The sequence below is a fragment of the Eulemur rufifrons genome, chromosome 8 (genome assembly GCF_041146395.1).
Source record: "Eulemur rufifrons isolate Redbay chromosome 8, OSU_ERuf_1, whole genome shotgun sequence".
NCBI classification, from domain to species: Eukaryota; Metazoa; Chordata; class Mammalia; order Primates; family Lemuridae; genus Eulemur; species Eulemur rufifrons.
The window spans coordinates 53,622,738-53,645,279 of NC_090990.1; the positions used below are offsets into that span (position 1 = coordinate 53,622,738).

The window sequence follows — 22,542 nt, forward strand, 5'->3', positions numbered from 1 at the left end:
ACTTTCTCAAACCTAGGAATCATAGTGAATACCACAACTCTAAACTCTGTTTTGCCTTGATTTTCAAGTGGCACTTGCTTTTTAATCCCAGCAACCATCGAAAATTCTGCTTCACAAAGATTGTCTTCAAAAGGAATGTGCAATCTAATGTTGAAACTGAGAGCTACTTCAAGCTGACAATTTGCACAGTGTCTGACTGATGTCAAATATTGCTTTGTTTCCCTTGAACATTTAATATAACCCCTGGTGTCCCCGTGAATTACAACACCACCCATAGGTGCCTCAGAGCACAGTTTGGGAACCAGAGAAAAAGGCTTTTAAGTCTAGCAGATGTGAATTGAAATCTTGGCTCTACCATATTACCAATTATGTGACCTTGACAAGTCAAGTCACTAAAACCTTTCTGAGCCTTGGCTTCTTTATCTTCAAAAAAAAAAAAAAGATAATGCCTCTCAAGGTTTTTGTAGAGATGACATCAGATAATAATGAGTATTTATAAACAGCTCCAAGCACAGTTCTTGGCACAGAGGAAGGCTACAATAAATGATGATTCCCTCCCCTTCCTCAAGGGAATGATGTGCCACTTCCTGCCCTGTTCTTCTTTAATCCTTCTGCTGTCACTACCCGGATACCCGTTCACCAGGTCCACCACCGCTTTCAAAAATGTTCTCTGCTTTTCTTTTTGTTAGGAGACTCAGCCTAATCTTTCTCTATAGAGCACCCATATATTTCTCCTGGTAATAGAAAACTGTCATTTATCCTTAAAAATTTCCTTAAATTGCCTTTATTACTAGGCTGGACTCTCAAAAGCTCAGAAATAAGCTTTTTTTCCTTTCCTTTGACTTCTACCTTAGGCTCCCTTTCTCTTTGGCATCAGCAGCCAGATGTTTCAACAGTGGAAAGGCAGAGAGGCAAAAAAGAAAATTTTACCTTTTCTTTCTCCTTCACTTCTGTCTATTCACCGGAAAGAAATATGGTTCAATGTGCTTACAATGGGATCTCTACCAAATCTGATTCCCTACCAGTAGCTTCCACTGCCTTCACCCATAGAAGTAGTCTCCAAAATTTCGCCCACTTTTCCAACAGGAACTCAATTCCTTGAGCCTCTATAAGAGAATTAATAGAGACCGAGTCAATGATTAATTTACTTTGTTGGACAGTTAACTTTGTTCTGTGAAGGCTATTTGAGACATGAGCTTTACTTAGGATAGACAATATTGTGTACACAGTATCACATAGAAAATCTTTGAGTAGGAAAGATCCCAGTTTTCAAATCCAGGCTCTACTGCTTATTAAGTTTGTGAATTGGAATTATGACTTTACCTCACTGAGTCTCCATTTCCTTATCTGTAAAACAAAAATGATAATAATTATTTTAAAATAATGAATAATTATAAAAAACAAGGTTATATTTGGAATAATTAACAGGGATAATACAGGTAAAGTGTTTAGCACAATAGCAACATAATGGATGCTCCTTAACTGATGGCCATTATCATCATTGTCATCATCACCATCATCACTTTGCTCATAGAGATAAGAGAATCTACCTGGCTCAGTGCAAATTCATCATTCTTGCTTCAATAATGTCATCCTCTTAGGTGGAGGGCCACAGAACTCTAGGGATGAAATTGAAAGTTCTTAATTAGCTGATAATCATACTCTTCCTGGTCACTAAGGCTCTTTTTGATTCACAATAGAAATTCTTGAACAGAGTCAGAAACTTGAACCTGAGTCATACCTTAGCAACCGTGCAGAGTCCTGGTCACAATTTTGGGATTCAAGTTTGAAAGCTTGATCAATGTAAATAAGATGACTTGCATACTGACTGTGTAAGGCATCAGGGAAAAAAAAAATAATGAGGCTTGATTATATTAACATTCTGTACTTGTACAACTATTTGGTTTGCTTTTTTGTGTTTCTATTTTATTTTTGTTTTCAAATAAAACAAAATTCCTATAGTTGTAATTAGGTATAATAAGAGTATTTCCCTTTAAAATTATTATTTCAACAAATAAATTACCTTTAGAGTCATAGAATATTAGTACTAAACAGGAATTAACACTAATTCGTGGCCGGGTGCAGTGGCTCACGCCTGTAATCCTAGCACTCTGGGAGGCCGAGGTGGGCGGATCGTTTGAGCTCAGGAGTTCGAGACCAGCCTGAGCAAGAGCGAGACCCCATCTCTACTAAAAATAGAAAGAAATTATATGGACAGCTAAAAATATATATAGAAAAAATTAGCCGGGCATGGTGGTGCATGCCTGTAGTCCCAGCTACTCGGGAGGCTGAGACAGGAGGATCCCTTGAGCTCAGGAGTTTGAGGTTGCTGTGAGCTAGGCTGATGCCACGGCACTCACTCTAGCCTGGGCAACAGAGAGAGACTCTGTCTCAAAAAAAAAAAAAAAAAAAACACTAATTCGTATTATCTGTTTCCTATATTTTAATGATGAATTGAATAAGGTCCAGAGAGATACAGTGACTTGCCCAAGGTAACCTGATTAATAAATGATTAAAAAAAGAAACAGAAATAGAATGGAAATATGACACCTTATAACTGAAATTTTTTTGACAAGTCAACACATTTTATGCCTTTCATGGTGCTGTTTTGCAAATTCACATCTTCTTAGAAATTTCTCCAAAGGTATGTAAAGGTTTTTACTCTCTATTCTGTCACCTCAAAACTTTATTGTACATTTCTTATGCTAAACCTTTGAAATGATTTTCAAAATCCATGAAAACATGGATTTCCCTCTTCAGCTACAGAATTTTCACCAATCCCAGTCTCTTGCCTATCCCTCTTCAAATCTGATATTTCATTTTAAGTCCTTCGTGTGCTCACAGCTGAGCTTACCAGGAGGCAACATAATATAAGCGACGATCACTGGAATAGAACCCAAGAGAATCCTGCTCCAGTGATGGATCTTTGTCTAATTATCTGTGTGAGCCTACGCCTGAGCTCAGTCTCAGAATCCGTCTCTAGAAACCAAAAAAGTTGGGCTAGAGCTAGATAATCTTTCAATTTTCTTCTATTAAAATTTATTTTAAAAAGTTAAGTATCAGATATACTCAGGTTTTTCACAGGCAAATATTTCCATACAAACCTGACCAAAGTAATTCTCAAAGATAGAACTTAAGCTAAGAGTTAAAGAAAGGGATGTGTTTCTCTGCAATACCCAAAGACCTAAGCCTGTCACTATGGGGGTCCTTGGCAATATATTACATTTATAGAAAGCATTTCTCTTTGTTCATTACACCAATCAATTAGTTATAAGGCAAGACTTTTTAAATTTATATTTTGTCCTCAAATATATTCTTTCTCTGATTTAATAAAATATTTCTAAATGTGTCATATTAATGTCCCAAACTAACAAGATACTAAGGAATTTAAAACTAAGGCCAGGTGCAGTTGCTCATGCCCATAACCCAATGCACCTTGGGAGGCTGAGGTGGGAGGATCGCTTGAGCTCAGTAGTTCAAGGTTGCAGTGACCTATGATTGCACCACTGCAATCCAGCCTGGGTGACAGAGCAAGACCCTGTCTCTAAAAAAAAAAAATACTAAAAATTTAAAAATAAATGAAAATTCTTTGAATTAAAATTAATCTAAAGTTTAAAAAAGACATAAAGATAGTTACTATGCATAAATTTATATCACTACTTACTTATAGGCATAGATAAGGCATTTTTTTATGTAGAAGAAAGTGAAAATTTGGTATTGCCTTCCCTAATGCTCTCTCACTACCTGGTTAACTGGGAATAATATGAATTATAGAAGATCAAAATGCATGGTTTTTTAATGTGTTCGTTAGTCATAAAGGTATAGTCTTATATCAGTGTTGCTCATTACACTCAATGAATGGATATAGAATGAAGATTTAGCAGGCTAGATTGGTCATGAGAAAACTAGAAACCTTAGGAAGAAGGCATGCTGGAACTAGAGAAATTGCAGAGATGATCACTTGGGAAACAGAAATTGAGAGGGAGAGTGGGGAAAGAGCAGGATTTATAAGACCCATCACTGCATTAATGTGGCTAGGGATGCCAAAAAAAAAAAAAAAAATCTAATTATGTGAGAATTCACTCCTTAAAATTCTTACATGTGTATATATCAGATATATGTATGAATCATACTACTAATATATGGCTTATCGTAATTGTCTGGTGTTACAGTGAGTTATGTCTCATCTTCCCGACTAGATTGTAAACTCCCAGAGGGCACAGGCCACATTTTGTCTTTCTTTGGAACCTCCACAGTTCTTTGCACAGTGTCAGGCATATGAGCAATATGAAAAAAAAAAAAAAAAAAGTCTGATGAATAAGTGGCCTCACTTAAATCAGAAAAAAAAATAGTGCTTAACTCAGAGTTACATATGGTTCATTTCTCCCATTGGTCCACAGTGAATTAAATTCTAGAGCCACATCTTTGAATCTGAGCCAAATAAAGATATTGCCATCTTGGTTAACCATTGTTTAAATGTTTACTTTCCTTGTCCTATATTATTATATCTCTCAGGATTCTTTTGTTCATCCAGCTAATGAAATGAGGATTGGGGAACTTCACCCTTCATTAGCTGAGACCCCTCTGTATCCACCCAAACTTGTTCTGCTAGGGAAGGACAAAAAAGGTAACATTATGAACCTGATGTGGGAAATACGCCGCAAATGCATGTGCATGATAAATCACCAGTTGTACATTATGATACACCATAGCCTATAAAAATATTTTACAAATATACATCTCTAACATTAATCGGTATGGTATCTGTTTTTCATACTTGCTTTTCTGTGTTTGTAATTGTCAATGTTCATAGCATTGTAATGTTTTTGCCCTTTAAATTTCAGAATCAACTGATGAGTCTGAAGTTGACAAAACTCACTGTCTGAATAACAGTGTTTCCTCAGGCACTTACTCAGACTACTCGCCTTCCCAGGCCTCCTCGGGATCCTCTAACACCCGGGTTAAAGTGGGGTCCTTGCAGACAACAGCTAAAGATGCAGTACATAATTCTTTGTGGGGTAACAGGTGTGTTTAGAATTCCCTCTTTTTTGTTCCCAAATGCTTATTTTCAGCAACTTTTTAAAAAAATGGAATCTTCTTAATTTTGGAATTGTATTCCGCACAATTCGATGAGTGGCGTAGAAGACAGAAGAGGCAGGTAAGCAAATGTAGTTCACTCGGGACTTTCAAGTACAGGTGAATCCATCCTACAGGTGATGCCAGTGATTGAGGGAGACATGGTAGGAGATTAACAGGATGAGATGATAGAACTAAAAATTTTAAAAATCAAAAATTGTGTTTGCCCAACACTTTTTGATGAAGCCTATGGACATTTTGCCATCCAAAAAAGATGCCAGGAAAGCACTTATGTGCCTGATACAGAGAAATGTTCAACAAATTTTCATTGCTATCATCATCATCATCATGATGTTATCACCACCTGGAAAAGTTAGAATGTATTTAAAAGTACTTAATCTTTCCAAAATGCCTCCTACTCTATATTACTCCACTTTTATGTATGAAAAAAGCAAAAACCACAGAGCACAATACAGTGACTCAATAAGATAGTATTTGCCCAGTTCTAATTTTTTGTAACTTATTGCTGTGGTTTTTTACACTACAAATAGCAAATAAAAATTGTCAAATTATAGGTAATCAATAACTTTTACTCATATTTTACTAATATTGCCACTATTGGCAATATCTTCTTTAGTAATTCATGAATAACTATTTCTATTCATCAATGCCCATGATAAAAATATTAACTCTCTCAGTTTATAAATTCATTATTTTTGTATGAGCTGAGATTAATTTAGGTACTTTTGGAAAATACCTTCTAAATGTACTTTTTTTTAATTAGCATAAGCACATACAAGTATTTCCATCATTAATAAAAGGTATATAATTCAATTTTAGTGTGTAAATGGTTTATAATAAACTTCGAAAAATTACCATCTGCTAGAAATACTATTGGTCACTGGTGTAAACATGCCAATAACCTAAAGTCATAATACAATTACAGTCTAGAAAAATATACCTGAATGTGTTCTCTATACAATGCCATTTAGTGTTTCAAGACCTGGCCTTCAAATAAATGTTATTTGAAGACAAGTTAGATTCATTAGCTATACCAAGCATTTGTAAGAAAGGTACTCTCAAAGAATACTTTGGAAAATCACAATCTCCAGGGATGAGTACCAGGAATCACATGATTCTAATTATCAGTCAGGTTTCAGGGCCATTATTGAAAACCTATATATTTCATTCATTCATTCCTTCAACAAATACGTATTTAATGCCTACTATGTGCCAGGCACTATCTAGGCCTGAAGAAAATAAGATCTCTGTTCTCATGAGTTTACATTCTAGCAGAGGACATGAGATAATATACAATACATATAATGGGTAAGTAAATTATATAATATGCTAGAAGGTGATTATTAGTAGGAAGAAATAAAAGTTAGAGCAGGATAAAGGGATGGCTTTCTTTTGAACATGAAATAATAATACTATCTTGATCCTAAGTCAGGTGAGGATGAATGAGCAGCTAAAGGATGGTGGCCTTCTTTGCTGCTTGCTCTCTTTCTGGCAAAGACCCAACTCTTCCTCGTTTTCATATTTCTTCTTCCCTTTGCGTTCACAGGATTGCACCATCTTTCCCACAGCCTCTTGATGCAAAGCCATTACTCAGCCAGCGGGAGGCTGTTCCCCCTGGGAATCTACCACAGCGCCCTGACAGGCTGCCAATGGGTGATGCTTTCACTGACAACTGGACTGATGGCTCACATTATGACAACACAGGGTTTGTTGCTGAGGAAACCACAGCAGAGAATGCCAACAATAATCCTCTCTTGGGTTCGAAAGCTAGAAGCACAGCTGCTCATGGACGCAGGCCTTTGATCAGGCAGGATAGGATTGTTGGTGTTCCCCTGGAACTTGAGCAGTCTACACACAGACACACACCAGAAACAGAAGTGCCTCCTTCCAATCCTTGGCAGAATTGGACCAGAACCCCTAGTCCTTTTGAAGACAGGACCGCTTTTCCTTCCAAATTAGAGACAACCCCCACTACCAGCCCCTTGCCTGAAAGGAAAGATCATATCAAAGAATCTACTGAAATACCTAGCCCTTTTTCTCCAGGAGTACCATGGGAGTATCACGATTCCAATCCCAACAGGAGTCTTAGTAATGTCTTTTCTCAAATCCACTGCCGCCCAGAATCTTCTAAAGGTGTTATTTCAATTAGCAAAAGCACAGAGAGGCTTTCCCCACTAATGAAAGATATAAAGTCCAATAAATTCAAAAAGTCACAGAGTATCGATGAGATTGACATTGGTACATACAAGGTTTATAGTATACCGTTAGAAAACTATGCTTCTGGGAGTGAGCACTTAGGAAGCCACGAACGACCAGATAAAATGTTGGGACCAGAGCACGGGATGTCCAGTATGTCTCGAAGCCAGTCGGTCCCTATGCTGGATGACGAGATGCTCACTTACGGAAGTAGTAAAGGGTCACAACAACAAAAAGCAGCTATGACAAAAAAAGTCTATCAGTTTGACCAAAGCTTCAATCCTCAAGGAATGGTGGAAGTGAAACCTGAGAAGAGGCTACCGCCCCCTTTTCAGCACAACTCGGAGTACGTGCAGCAGCCCGGCAAGCCGGTGGCCAAGGATTTGATCAGCCCGAGAGCGTACAGAGGGTACCCGCCAGTGGAGCAGATGTTCTCCTTCTCGCAGCCGTCTGTGAACGAGGACGCTGTGGTGAACGCGCAGTTCGCGAGCCAAGCGCCGAGGGCGGGCTTCCTGCGAAGGGCCGACTCCCTGGTGAGCTCCACAGAAATGGCCATGTTTAGAAGGGTCAGTGAGCCGCACGAGCTGCCCCCGACCGATAGGTACGGCAGACCTCCGTATAGGGGAGGGCTGGATCGCCAAAGCAGCGTTTCAGTGACTGAGTCCCAGTTCCTGAAAAGGAATGGCAGGTATGAAGACGAACACCCTTCATATCAAGAAGTGAAAGCTCAGGCGGGAAGTTTTCCAGTTAAAAACCTAACCCAGAGGAGGCCACTGTCTGCAAGAAGCTACAGTACAGAGAGTTACGGTGCCTCCCAGACCAGGCCAGTTTCAGCTAGGCCGACTATGGCAGCTCTTTTGGAAAAAATACCGTCTGACTATAACTTGGGTAACTATGGTGACAAGCCATCAGATAACAGTGATATAAAGACGAGGCCTACTCCTGTGAAGGGAGAGGAGAGCTGTGGTAAAATGCCTGCAGACTGGAGACAACAGCTGCTTAGACATATAGAAGCTAGAAGGTTAGACAGGGTATGTCTGGCATTTCTCTGTAAGAATCTCTCTCCTGCCTTTAGTGTTACTTTATTGGCATTTCTAAGCACATGTAGTGAAGCATGAACTACATGGATGAGTAGATGATCAGTATTTTATTTATCTTTATATTGTGGGGGAAATGAATCATTGATAGCTATTTGTGGATATTGCTTAATGCTTTCTGAGAGTTCGTAACCTGCAGGTGAATTATTTATCGAATCTAGCCTAAATATTGTTAGTAAGAAAGAATTTGACTCTATTATATGGGATGGTGCTTCAATTGCTTTCTAGCCATTAAGGCAAAACGCCTCTTCTAGGACACAAAACTGTTCTCTAGTGACCTAAAGAGTATGATTTTTACTGAATCTATAAAAAGTGAGTATTTCTCCCCTTTCTGAACAGACTCACTTATATTAAAGTCAGGCCTAATTTGTTTATAAAAATTTGCACATAGTTACTGCTATGGGACTACTAATGTTATTACTTCTAATGAGCAATAATCTTCCCAGCAAGAAACAGAAAAATCAGCAGAGATTAAATGCCCTCCTACACATAAATTTATTTAATAAAAATCCTGTCATTTAGAATGTTGGCTTTTATATAGAAGGAAATGTTTAAACTCAAATTATATCACAGAAAACAAAAATAGATGATGTCTTTATGAAGACTACACATGTATAAATTAGTATGTATATTGCAGCAAAAAAAGGAAATTAATCCTAATTCAGTTAAAAATTGAATCACAGTGAAGCATGGAACGTACAGGGACCGGGGAGAGTAAAAAAAAAATAGCATATGAAACCTAGAATTACATTTTGTTGCCTGTTCAAATCTCTGTAAGAGAAATCGGGCATTTCATTTTCTAGAACGATTACCAATTGACCATCGTCATTCAGTGTACTTTGTGGCTTTGGTGTAGAGGGCTTTGTCTATGCTACATTGACATTAGATTCTTAAAGATACTTTTTGTGGAAATGGGGCCTTTTGTTCTCAGTTTCTAGGTTTGAATGCTCAGTGTAAATTGGGGATCTGGGTAATAGTATGCTATCAGAATGTTTCACTCAATAGTTTTATTATTTTATTTGGTGTCCTGCTAAAAGCACAGGCCACTACATTTATTATGTATTTCTTTAATACTGAATTTTGTGTTTTCAGGTTTATTATTTGTTTGTAGGTCGTGTCTACATGACAAGAAAACAATTTTTTTAGGGAAAGAGTGAACTAATAAATGTGAGTGTGGGTGTTAGTTTCTCAATGTGGAAATTGGTTCTGCCTTGCAAAATATTTCATCAGAATGTCTGTTTCAAATAGGTGTGCTCAGTCCCATTGAAGGGAGCCTCATCAAAGCCTCATGACTGGCTGTCAGTGGGAGACACCTGGTCAGTTGTCACCATGCCTTACCTCAAGTTATACCCTCCATGTAGACAGATAACTTGGAGGGCGAAAATATTTGGGGCCAAATAATACAGTACAGTTTGGGAACTCTGGCCTCGTGTAGACACGACCATACGTAACAGGGTAAGATGAACTAGACAAGAAAGGTTATAAGAAGCTTTTTGGAGCATATGTACCATGACTAGTAATTTGAGGCAACAGAGGAATGAGTGAAAACAAAGCATGAAAAAGAAAAGATAAAATTCTAAGCATTTGGTACCATCACTTCCTTACTGGTGTCCCAGATAAATGGTTCCTCTCCTTTGTTCCGAACCACTGAAAAGTAGGCAACCCTTCTTTGCAGAGCAGGAATTTTAAGGGAGCAGATAGGGCAGGGGGAAGAAGATTTGGATCAGCAAAAGTCTGGAGGCCCTGACTGTCCTAGATAACTAAAAGTGAATTCATGTGTATTTTCTATTGCTATGACAACACCTCCCTTTTTAATTAGTCTCCACATATCCCCTGTTTGTTTATGATTCCCTGGCTCTGTCTTTCACTTTTCAGAACAATTTCAATGTATATTCAATAGCTTCTCATTTGATTCCAAGAAATTAAATTACCTTAGAGTATCGCTTTAAGCCATCAGATCCTGGAAGCTCTTCCTCTTGTTTTCTCCAAGTAACATTTCTTTGCCTCTTTCAACTGGGTTACTGAGCTATTCAGGCTGTTCTTTACTTAAAACTTCCCAGCTACTCAACAAAATGAATTCAGGATACTGAAGCACAGATTTATTATGTAAAACTAGTTTTGATATTGCTGTGCTACTCAACATTCTGTCCAAAGTCAGACTGCACCAGAGACATGGTGTGCTTTGTTCCCAGTGAAATTTAGTTGAACCATTTGAACCCTGAAAATAAAATAGTTTCACTAGAAATTACAAGATCTTTGTCCATTCCACATAAAAGACAACCACCTAGAGACCTGGACCTTGGATAAGCTTAGCAGTCCAACATGATGTTGGCAAAAGATCTCAGTGCTGACCTTGGAGAGGCAGCTCCAAGTACTACCCTAGATAAAAGACGCTTCTTTTCTCCTTTAGTTTAACTGCCAGGCTCATGCTTCTACTACAGAGCCTCACTGTGACAGAGCATGGAAAACATGAGACTGCTTCTTTTCTATAGGAGCTGAGAGAGTACTAGACTGGAGTAATTTTAAACCTTAAGGAATTATCCACATGCTAGACTGATATGTTCAGTGTCCTTTTCAATTTTGGCATGGTGACAATGAAAAATCTATGTATGAAATAATCATGAATCCATAATAAATATGATTGGTAGGCAAGCACACCATCAGGAGTATAATAATCTTTCAGTTGACCTCAATGAAACTTTGATGCTAAAAATCATTACTTTGATAATAAAACCCTCAAAATAGAGTAGTGAGCCTGCTATTAATGTTCAGTAATATTCAGATAAGAAAAAATACACTAAGTTAACTTCTGGGATTTTTTTCCCAAAGTATTAATAAGAGAATTACTTAAAGAGGCCAAATTCTGTCAATGGTTTCATTTCCATTGTAGGGTGATGTTGGAGATTATACTGGTGGAAGCGATTTGCTGATAGGGCACCTAAAATGTTTTAATTTTTAAATGAAGTTCTATAGAAAAGAAATCTATCAGTCACTTAGAATAATTTTAGGTACACTCATTGAAAGGTAGCCAAAATGCAAATATCACCAGAGTGTTCTATAGATATTTAGGCATATTAGACAAATAGCATTAATAATTCAACAAATATAATTGCTTTAGTATCACTATGAAATTTCTTTAGTTTAAAATGTAATTTCTAAGAAACAAAAAAATTAGAAAATTTGGATCCACATATAACTTATTTGATTGGTTTAACTGAATTAATAAGTAAATTCAATCGAACCAATGATCAGATTGAATGTTTTTTTTTTTGACCAGTTGTTTCTCTGAGTTGCTATAATTATGCCTATAGACTAAGCAATAAAGGAGACTGATTTTGGCTTTAACATTGCTATGCATTAGCCTAAGACAGAGTTAGAAGCTAATATTTGTCTTTCTTATGTGATGATCTCACAATGTGAAAGAGACCATGAGATTTGCAGCTGGTAAAATTTAAGATCTCAGTGTTTGAATTTTTTAGATTAATGGACTACTAAAGATGAACAATACTTGTCCAAAGTCACTATAATCATGATATATAAACGATAGATTTTATAACTTTGAGTTAGCAGCAAATGTAAAACAGAATGTATCTTCTTTGCTTTTTGTCTTTTCTGTAGTTTTGGACGGTACTCATTATGTGCATAACTAACACTGTTTACTGTATGCTTCTGTCTGATCAAGTGCATGTTTAAAAAAGAAAGTTACTGTTTGCCTGCTTAAAGTTAAATGTTATAAATTTAAACATGTTCATGTAATAATCAGTTTGTTGAGCATGTGTTCACATCCTGTCACATGATTATTTCCTCTACTCAGAATGCTGCTTACAAACACAACACAGTTAACCTTGGCATGCTGCCCTATGGAGGTATTTCAGCAATGCATGCAGGCAGAAGCATGACTTTAAACTTGCAGACTAAGTCTAAATTTGATCATCAAGAACTACCTCTTCAGAAAGTAAGTATGGACTGCCCTACATGTGTCAGCATACCAAAGCCAATTAATGTTGTTTGTTCATTTAATGTGTTTAGGCTGTACGTACAACCCTGCTAATTATAGACTCTCACGAGTCCAAAAAGCACAAGGGCAAATAATGTAGAGCCCAAACTCTTAGCTGCTAAATGAATATTTGTAGCTAGACTGGTTATCAGGTTACTGCTTTTTGGACTGAGCTTTGCTTTTTGGATTGAGCAGGTACATGGCTTTTTGTGTTGCTTTAAGGCTCATTTTTCTTATTATTCATTCCCCTTGTCTTTTTTCCTTTGTTTTTCTTTCTTTTGTGTTTACATATTTATTTATTTATTTTTCTGTTTTGGAGATAGCCCTATCTTCTCTTGGTGATGCATTCTGAGAACAGAGCTGGAATTATTGGATTTCAGTTGATTCCTTTGGAAAAGATGTAGGATCCTAAATTAGAATGGAAATTAAGTGGCTGGCACTTCTAAATGCTTCTTCAGCCCATTTGTGTCTGTGTGTGTGTGTGTGTGTGTGTGTGTGTGTGAAATGTAACACAGAAGTATGAGAAACAAGTTTGTGGCTTAGGAAACTAGGTTAATGGAAAAGTAGCCAGTTCACTTGGTTTTAAATGAGAATGTAGGCACATTCGAAAGGGAATATACTGGAAGAGGAAACACTTCCATTGTTAAAGGAATATTTCTGTTTATTTTATTCAAGCAAAACTGAGAATGCACATTTTAGATGTTTAAGTTGATTAATGTCTCTGTCTTTGTTACATTTTAGTGGAGACTCATGAGTCATTTTCATATAATATGTCATTATGGCTATATATTAATACAGTCATTAGCCTAGTAAGTTGTTTTGAAAAAAAGCAATGCAAAGCAGGGATAAGAGAATGACAGCTGCTTCCAAACACTTCTCTCTTAATAAAATTAATAAACATATGAAACAAACTCCTATCCCAGCAAAATTAAGGCCATAGACCTCAAATTCATATTTTGTTGTTAAATTAGTCTTTAATAACATTCCCTGACTCTGGATGGTTTGGCTCCTACTGTGAGTAGAATAACAAAATCAAAAAGACATTTATATCCGCAGCTTTTTCATCACCTACCACCACTTTAAAACAAACAAACAAAACCCACTAAATTGATAGCCTTTGAATGTTATTTTTCCTGTCCTCAGTCTCATGTTGCAGGAGCAGTGGTGTGCTGGCAACTTTCTCTCCAGGGAGAAAAACAAGGCCCTGATTTGTGGTATTTTCCAATGTCAGAGATATAGTACTCCCACTATGGCCAATTTCAAGGTGCCAACTTAATGTCACTGAACTCAGAATTGGGAAGATTCATGTATAGTTGGATTTCAAGAGCCAGTACAAATTGTCCCCAGCACACCATCAGCACAACTATTTTTACTTGAGTTCCTACTGTAATGGAACCTGTTCTTCATGTCCTCTCAGATGCCCAAGGCCCTCATCCTCTTCCCTAACAAAACCAGTTTTCAAAAAGGTCTTGAAACTTAATTGCACTAAGTAATAGATGAGATATCACAGCTTTTTTTTTTTTTTTTTTGAGACAGGATCTGGCTCTGTCACCCTGGCTAGAGTGCAATGACATCATCCTAGCTCACTGCAACTTCAAACTCCTGGGCTCAAGTAATCCTCCTGCCTCAGCCTCCTGAGTAGCTGGGACTAGAGGCAGATGCCACCACGCCTGGCTGATTTTTCTATTTTTTGTAGAGACAGGGTCTTGGTCTTGCTCAGGCTGGTCTTGAACTCCAGGCCTCAAGCAATCCTCCCCCCTCGGCATGCAGAGTGCTAGAATTACAGGGGTGAGCCACTGCACCTGGCCATATACCACAGCTTTAAATAGTCACCTCTGCTAGAGGCCTTGGCACTTAGATACAAATCAAATCTTCAAACTAAAATAATGGGATTTCAAAATTCAGCAAGTAGATTAAAGAGATCTTGGTATTAAGGAAGCCTGAACCCCCTGAAATTATATAGCGACTCCCTTATTTTGCCTAATTTTTGGCTATATTTATTCATCAATATATATAATAATATATATATAGGTACATGCAGTATCTGAAAAATGGCAATATGCTTGAAACAGTGTTTCTCAGTGTCTACTTTATTCTCCAAATATAAATTAGGTACCTCTGTATTGCTGTATTAATTTTCTTATGTCATTTGGGCTACCCTAGATGGATTCACTATCTATTACTATAGTTCTAAGATGATCTGTAACAGAAATAATGCTGAATTATATTTGGGGACTTCTCAACCATCCTCACTTGGGCACAGAGATGACCTAAAGCTATTCTCTTTGGATGCAAACAAAGAATAATTCAAGTATTGAAAGATTCTATCTCAAAATAAATTATCATCAATACTTTATTATCTGCACCAAAGAAAATGAAGAGGGAGAAGGAGGAGGAGGAAGAGGAGGAGAAGAAAGACGGTATGCAAGGCATGAAAAAGACACACAGGCAGGGCAAGTACTCCATCACTGCGAAGACATTATGATCCCAAACTTATCAGTTTGAGGCCTATAAACTTTAAGCATTTAGGCAGCTGGGACAACTGCCCCGTCACCAGTGCAGGAACCTTATCAGGCACTGGGTGCTTAATCAGTTTCAAGAATAGTTCCAGGCTCTACCTCCTCCCATGGATTCTAATCTAAGCCTCTGTCCTTTCACCTTCATGCCCATATATGTCTCCTCTACAGAGCTTTGATTTGAAAATCTGTTTGTTTTTTCTGCCAAGCTTTAGAGCAACCTCTCTTAAAATGTGTTTCTCAGTTTATCCCTTCTTGGCTCCATTGACCATTACTAACCCGGTCCCATGATTGAGGTTCAGTTTCCCTAAACCTTTCTCCTCAGGAGACTAGATAGGCAAAAATCATTTTCCTTTGATTTAGAAATGCATAAAAGGCTATTACAACACTTTTGCTACTTGAGATAATAAAAATTAGTGTCTCGGGTATTTAAGATTTATTTGCATCCCCTAAAGGCTCATTAACCATGAGAATTGCACTAAAATAAAGGGTAAGATCAATGTATAAACAAATATTTTCAGTACATAAAATTGACAAAACTGTTCCTTCTCTGGTGGAAATTCTGAAGCTATCTCTTTTATTCATAAAATTCCTGAATGATAATATTGGGCCATCTCTAGGTAGATGCTATGGCAAATGACTCTAGGGTGTCCTAGAAAGAATGAAGTTTCCTAAGGAATCTAAATTAAGATTTTCACTTATTAGAAGTTAAGCACTGGAAATGGAGTTGCAACATACATTTGAACAGGTGATGCCCTTCCCAAGGAACATAGAGGGGCTGACATCCAGACCCTATTCCCGTCCTCTCTGTTTGCCAAGACTTGCCTCTTGCAACAATGAGGAAGGAACACCTTTTTGTATTTCCTGTGCTGCACCAAGACTGTCATAAACACATTTGAAATAAACTAATTAAAGGATACAATTATTTGTGAATGAAGATTAAAGAACTTTGCACTTGAGAAAGTATTTACATAGTGAATATGTGGATGAAAAAGGAACACTTTCCCAGGTTTTGCTAAGTATTTTGAATATTTCTAATTTTTTTGTATTTATTACATGTCAGGTTGAGACGTGTACATTTTTCATGGATTACAAGCTAAATATAGACTTTCTATACTATAAATAGTAACTTATATTTTCTATGATAATTTTATGGAATACTTTAAGATATTAAAAAAATACCAAAATAACTACAAAATTAACTTAATAAATTTAATTTCTTTTAATATTTTCATTCATTGATGCTTATGCTATTATATTTTCCTAGAAAATTTAATAATATTTAGGAACCAGAACATTTAGAACATTTGAATCAGACTTCAGAATTATTAATATTTTCTATTTATTTATTTAATCATTCATTCATTCATTTATTGATTTATCATTTATTTACTGCCTTTCCAAAAAGCATTTAAGGCAATTTTCTATGATGTTATTAATAGTTCCACGTGTTTCTTTGGATGTGTTCTATTGTAATTGAGCTTAGCTGCTGTCTTGAATTTTATGTTATCAGTGAGAAATACAACGTTGTAAAATGTCAGTACAAACTACCATTTTTATTATCTAAATTATACATTTGAATACATATTTCCATTCAGAGAAAAATAAGGACTAGGATTTATTGAGAATCTACTAAATCACCATGAGGCACTTTAAATATATTTTTTCTCACAAGTCACTAAAACCCTCAAAGGACATATTTATCTCCATTGTATAGATGAGGAAACTGAGGCTCATGTATATTTTTATTGTTTCACGGTTGTCTCCCTGTACTTAGCGTAGTAGTAGGTAGAATTTAAATCTGCCTTTGCTTGGTACCCACATACATATTCTTTCTACTATATGATGATGCATTCTCAAATGTTTGTAAAACCTAACATTTTCATAGGACATGACTCATCATAGTTGATAAACCTCTTTCATATACATTATTATCTCACATTGTCTTCAGAACAATGGAGAGGAAATATTATGGAGGAGAAAAGAATATACAAGTAGAATATATTAACTCATCCAAAGCATGTCATGACCCTAATCATTCCCTAGGTGTTACAGGTATAGTGCTCTCTTAGTTAGCTAACTTAATGAAAGTTAGTAATTACCTTGTGCTTGTTCAGATCCACTTGCATTTCCTGAGCACTCAGTATCACCAAGAATTATGTTTGGTAGCAGTGAAAGGCTAAAGGTTATGGACCCAAGAAAATCACTCATTAATCATCCAGACTGCTGCAGCCCTAGAGAGAAGCAGGGCTGGGGAAGAAATCATTTGGCCTTTCCTAACTCCCTGTCTGCAGGTATCTGGCTGTCAATAAATAGTATGGTCTCTTCTACACTGGAGAAATTGATAATTTTCTCTTGTCCTTTTTTTTAACCTTATCATCATGATATTATACCATCACATCTGCTTATTGGCTTATTGAATTAGGCACTAATATAAATTAATTATAATTTCAGGGGCAGGAAAGCTGACATCATAGAAATATACATATTAGATAATCTTACCATATAATTTTGCCTGTAAGAAACTGGTCTTACTGTCTGTTTTATTAATGTTGGTAAATTAGTTAGTTGATATTCATCCCACCAGATTTTGAGTTAGAGAAATTTAGATAGCAATATTTTCACCTAAACTATTTTTAAATTTCAAATGTCCTTTCTTACTGGATCTATGCAAATGGCTCAGGATCAGATAGTACCAACATTTGGTATGTATTTATTCACCCTAGTGCCAAGGGTTACTTTCTAAATGCCATTTTTTTTCCTGCTGAAAGCAAAGCAAGATTTATGCTGCACCTTGGGGCAACTCATGCCTATAATTTCTATCAATTTTGTTGTGTTTATTATTGGCTACCTATCGCTCAAGAAAGATTTGCTTACCTTCCTAATTATGAAAAAAGTTTTCAGCCTGTAAATCCACACAAATTCTCATAGACAGTTGTTAAAATTACCAAAATATTTAACAATAATGTTAGTACTCACATGGGTGCTTCATCACCATTATAATGAAATTCTGGCTTAAAAATCATTTGGGCATTACATTACCACCTTCAGATTGAAGCCCATGGAATCATAATCACTTAGATCTAAGCTTGGTATATATTGACCTTTGTAATACCTATATTTTCCAAGAAGGAATAATATAACAACCATTTCACTGGAAATACTTTGCAAAAAATTGTTTTTAACAATTTAATTCCTTTATGAACCATGTGCCAATTACTCAACAAAACAGGTCCTTAAGTAATATGTCCCAAGACCTTTGCAAAGTGCCAAATTCTAATAACACTCTAATACAATTTCTCCAGAAAAAAGCAATAAGTATAATTTCCCAAGCATACTGTGCACTCATCGATTAGCATATTGGAGCAAAGCTACTGTATCAGCTAAGCTTATTTAACTTATGTGAATTCTGTTCGTACACATATGTTTATACATACATACATATGGATACACATGCATAGACATATACATATGCAAACATACACATATATAGACACAAATGCACATTTGTGTCAGCAAAATTAGAAATTACTTCTTCAAGTAGACATTCATGATCATTCCCAATAGTCAAAATCATAAATATTCAATCTACAAATGTCCACACTCATCTTTGGGGATACCATTTGTTCAGTAAGACTTCTAGACCATTACTGCATTTCTTATGAAATATAATAATTTCTCATTTTTTACTAAATCACACTGGCCATTTTCTCTATTACTTTATGAAATATTAAAGACTTGCAGAATTTAGAAACTAAGTGAACAGTGCATTTTGATGATTTTCCATGTTTTTATCTTTAATTAGTTATATATAATGAGTAAAATAAGATTTGTTTTTACTCTTACCTAAAGAAAATATCTGGCCAGGTGCAGTGGCTCATGCCTGTACTTTGGGAGGCCAGCACTTTGGGAGGCCAAAGCAGGAGGATCACTGGAGGCCAGGAGTTCTAGACCAGCCTGAGTAACACAGCAAGAACCCATCTTTACCAAAAAAATTTAAAAATTAGCTGGGTGTGGTGGTGTGTGCCTGTAGTCCAAGCTACCGGGGAGACTGAGTCAGGAGGATCTCTTGAGCCCAGAAGTTCAAGGCTGCAATGAGCTATGATTGTACCACTACACTCCAACCTGGGTGGCAGAGCAAGACCCTGTCTCTTAAATAAATAAAGTGTCTGAAGAAAATATCAAGAATGTGGTCCAAAAAATAATTGAATGAATAACTGAACCTCAGTTTGGTTATTTTCTCTGGAATAATAAATTTCAACAGTGATAGCTTAATTTTTTAAAAATATTTTTCAGGATCTCCTTTGAGTCTTTTATATAATTTTAGCAGCTGAGCAACTGTATTTATATACAATAGCTATACTCCTTTGGGAAAGAATGTGAACACACTGCATAATTCTCTTTTTGGTCCCCACCACCACTACCACTACCATTACCACTAAACATCAATAAATTGTTTTCATGGTCTTTCTGCAAGCTTAAGTCACCACTGGGTATCTCATTTAATAAAAACAAAAAGGCCAGAGCATTCTTACATAGAAGTTTCTTTCAGGAAATTATTTCAATTTTGCTATCAAACTTATCTTTTTGATAAAGATTTAAAAGATGAAAGATAAAAAAGAAAGTATCTTTTTTTATGTGTTTGAATCTTTATGTTCCCTCTGGCACCTGAAATATAGAAGAATTGGTGTGGTTGTTAATTCTAATTTTAAAAAAGAGAGATATTAATTTATAAACTAGTGAGGAGCCTACACCATCATATTAGGATTTTGACTAAAGGGCTTTAGCCTCTTTTTTTTACACCAAAAAAGAATTCTGTGATTCTCAATTGCTCTCTAACAATGACTCCAGAGTCATGTCTGGGCATCTAAAACAAGTGTGGTAGAGGAAATAGAGATGGAGATGGGGATGATATGGAGATAAAAAAGGAAACCTGTTTTGAATTCTGGCCACTTCTCAAAAATCTGCATTGCATGGACCTCGCCAGATAAACATATTAATTATCCCACTTCACTGGCAAACATAAAAGTCAGAAAAGATATAAGTACTAAAAAATCAAAAAGAAAACACTGGCCAGTGGTGTTTAACCTGCATAATTATGTTTTAACAGCTTAATTTCAATATTTGTATTTTCCATATTGTAATATCCAGAAAATTGTGTATGGACATATGCAAACATATTCATCTAGAAAACATGAAGCTAGAAAATCAATGCTTGAAAACAAACAGGTGTTGAATAGCAGCTACCTGAGTATTTTCAAGTAACATGTAACTTAAATGTGTTGTCTACATTTTATTTTTCAAATAAATACATATTCATTCTTAAATAACCCAGGAGCTTAAATTCAGTACCCTTTTCCTGTTTTTTTTTAATACTTTCTGATAGGCTTATGAAAAAAGAATTCACATTACCAAAGCATAAGAAGAAAATTGAGTTATCTCCTTACTCTTCATTATATACAGTCGACCCAAGGAAGACTTTCATCTAGAGTCATAATAAATCCTATTCTAAAATTTTTCCGAACAATGCTTTTTAAAAAATGCATGTGATCAGAATGCAGATAGGGTGATTATATAATTGTTTTTTTAAAGAACGAACTAGGAACTCAAAATAACCAGTTTAAGTCGGGCAAGCAGCCCATCTGTAACATGTTATAAAGAGAAGAGTCCAGTTCTCCCTTTCTAGGGTTGGAGGATAATTCCTTACACAAAGTGCAGCAGCACATACACTCTCTAACCAGGCTTTATCAGTAGGAATTATTTAGAACATGTGCAGAAAATGGCTCAGGTAACACTGGGGCATAATATCTCAACCACATAAGAATTCTCCAGGAAACCAACAAGTACTTGTATATCCTATAGACTAGGGAAGGAAAAAAGCCTTTGCAAAAATAGATACAAATATACCACTGTATATCCCTCCACTAGAGGCTATGTTTCTGATGGTGTGTGATTGCTTGCTATTCCTCAGGATAGAATAAGGAGTTGTCCCCAAATATTTAATATTAGTAATAACAAAGACAGGGGTATTATTATTTGTTAAAAATAATAAGCAGAAAATCAGCCAAAAATAAAATACATATGAAGAATTTAAATGTTAATACATAAGTGATTTATATAAATAAATAAATTTGGTACTCAAAACAGTCATGATTTATTTATACTCTGAGTCTAATAGCATAATTTTTTCTAATAGCATATTTTTGATGTTGCTTTAATATTTCCCTCAAAGCTATTTGTAGATAATGCCATACATCTTGCATTATGCCAGTGGTAACACTATTTTGGATTAGTGCAAGGCATATTCTCCCAGAATCAATACAGCCTTATAAAATTTATTTTAGGTTATGGCTTGGAATATTGGAAGTTACATTCTATGTATTATATGGTTTCAATTTATATTCTAAATAGTAAGATCATACTAAAGACACAAATTAAGCAATCTTCAAACGTTATGGTTTTTAACACTTGGTTAATTTTATTCTGATTATTTTTATTCAGGTACCATAAATAATCTAAACTTTTCTTTAAAATTGAGTACATAACTCTAAGATGGTTATCTTAATTGTATTTCTCATTGCTTCTAAAAAGTTGTCAATTTAGAATTTGTACCTAGTAAATAGTAAATATTTCCAGTTGAGGATATGTTTTTCTGCAATTAAAAAAAATTAATTTTACTGTAATCATTAGGGACTCTTTTCAGAAAGCTATGGTAAACTTCTACTACATCACTAAAGAATGCCATACCATTTTTGCAATAGACCCCGTCCCAGCAAAGCAACATTTTAGACAATGGACAAGAAGATGTATCTCCTAGTGGCCAATGGAATCCTTATCCACTTGGGAGGCGGGATGTACCTCCGGACACCATTACTAAAAAGGTAACCAATTTCAAATTGATGACACAAACCATGAACCTTCCACATCCATTGTAATATGTAATCCATGTCTTGTGTCTTAACATCATTTCTAACTTTGTGATAACTTTAGGCTAAATATTATCCTACTAAATAGCATGTGTGGTTAACTCTAAGTGCATTGAAAAGAATGGAAAATAGACACTGTCAAGTGTTCAGAGTTGATAATGAATGTTTATAAACAACATCCTGCCACCTCTCTGCAGATATTACGTCTTTGACTTAAGAGTATCTTAAGATACTATAACCTCTTACCACCCATCTCTGAAGTGCGAATACAGAAAGGGTGTGACATATACTTCTGATTGTCTTGGCTTCAGCAGTGTATTGTAGCCAATTTGCATAAAATGAGATTTGACCACAAAAAGACTGATTCACTATATCTAAAGTCACAATTCATTCAACAAACATGTAGTGAGCAACTGTATGTACACTACTCTGTGTGGAGCACTTACTAGATGCTAGAGAAACAAAAATGAATAAGGTATGGTTTCTTACCTCAAGAACTTTTTAATCTAGTGAAGTATGCTGAGTGGTAATTAGATAATTATAATACTACATGATAGTTCACCATAACAGGAGTAAAAAGAAAGCCACAACCTGGGAGAAGACAGTTGCGATATATGTGAGGGACAAGGGATTTGCATCATTGCAGAATATATTTTTTAAAACTCCTACAAATCAATAGTAAAGACCCACAACACAATTTTTAAAACTGCCAA

General features: G+C 35.9%; 1 protein-coding gene across 2 annotated transcripts in view; it reads left to right on the forward strand.

Moving 5' to 3' along the window:
* The window catches only part of LRRC7 (leucine rich repeat containing 7), a 494,934-nt gene that overhangs the window by 411,113 nt on the left and 61,279 nt on the right, over positions 1 to 22,542 (forward strand). Inside the window, exons 18-22 of one of the 2 annotated variants that reach the window (XM_069478066.1) lie at positions 4,516 to 4,627; positions 4,845 to 5,025; positions 6,644 to 8,324; positions 12,205 to 12,345; positions 21,665 to 21,784. In XM_069478066.1, coding sequence (XP_069334167.1) covers positions 4,516 to 4,627; positions 4,845 to 5,025; positions 6,644 to 8,324; positions 12,205 to 12,345; positions 21,665 to 21,784 — 2,235 coding nt within the window. The remainder of the gene's footprint in view (positions 1 to 4,515; positions 4,628 to 4,844; positions 5,026 to 6,643; positions 8,325 to 12,204; positions 12,346 to 21,664; positions 21,785 to 22,542) is intronic. The other variant, XM_069478067.1, reaches the window with a different exon arrangement.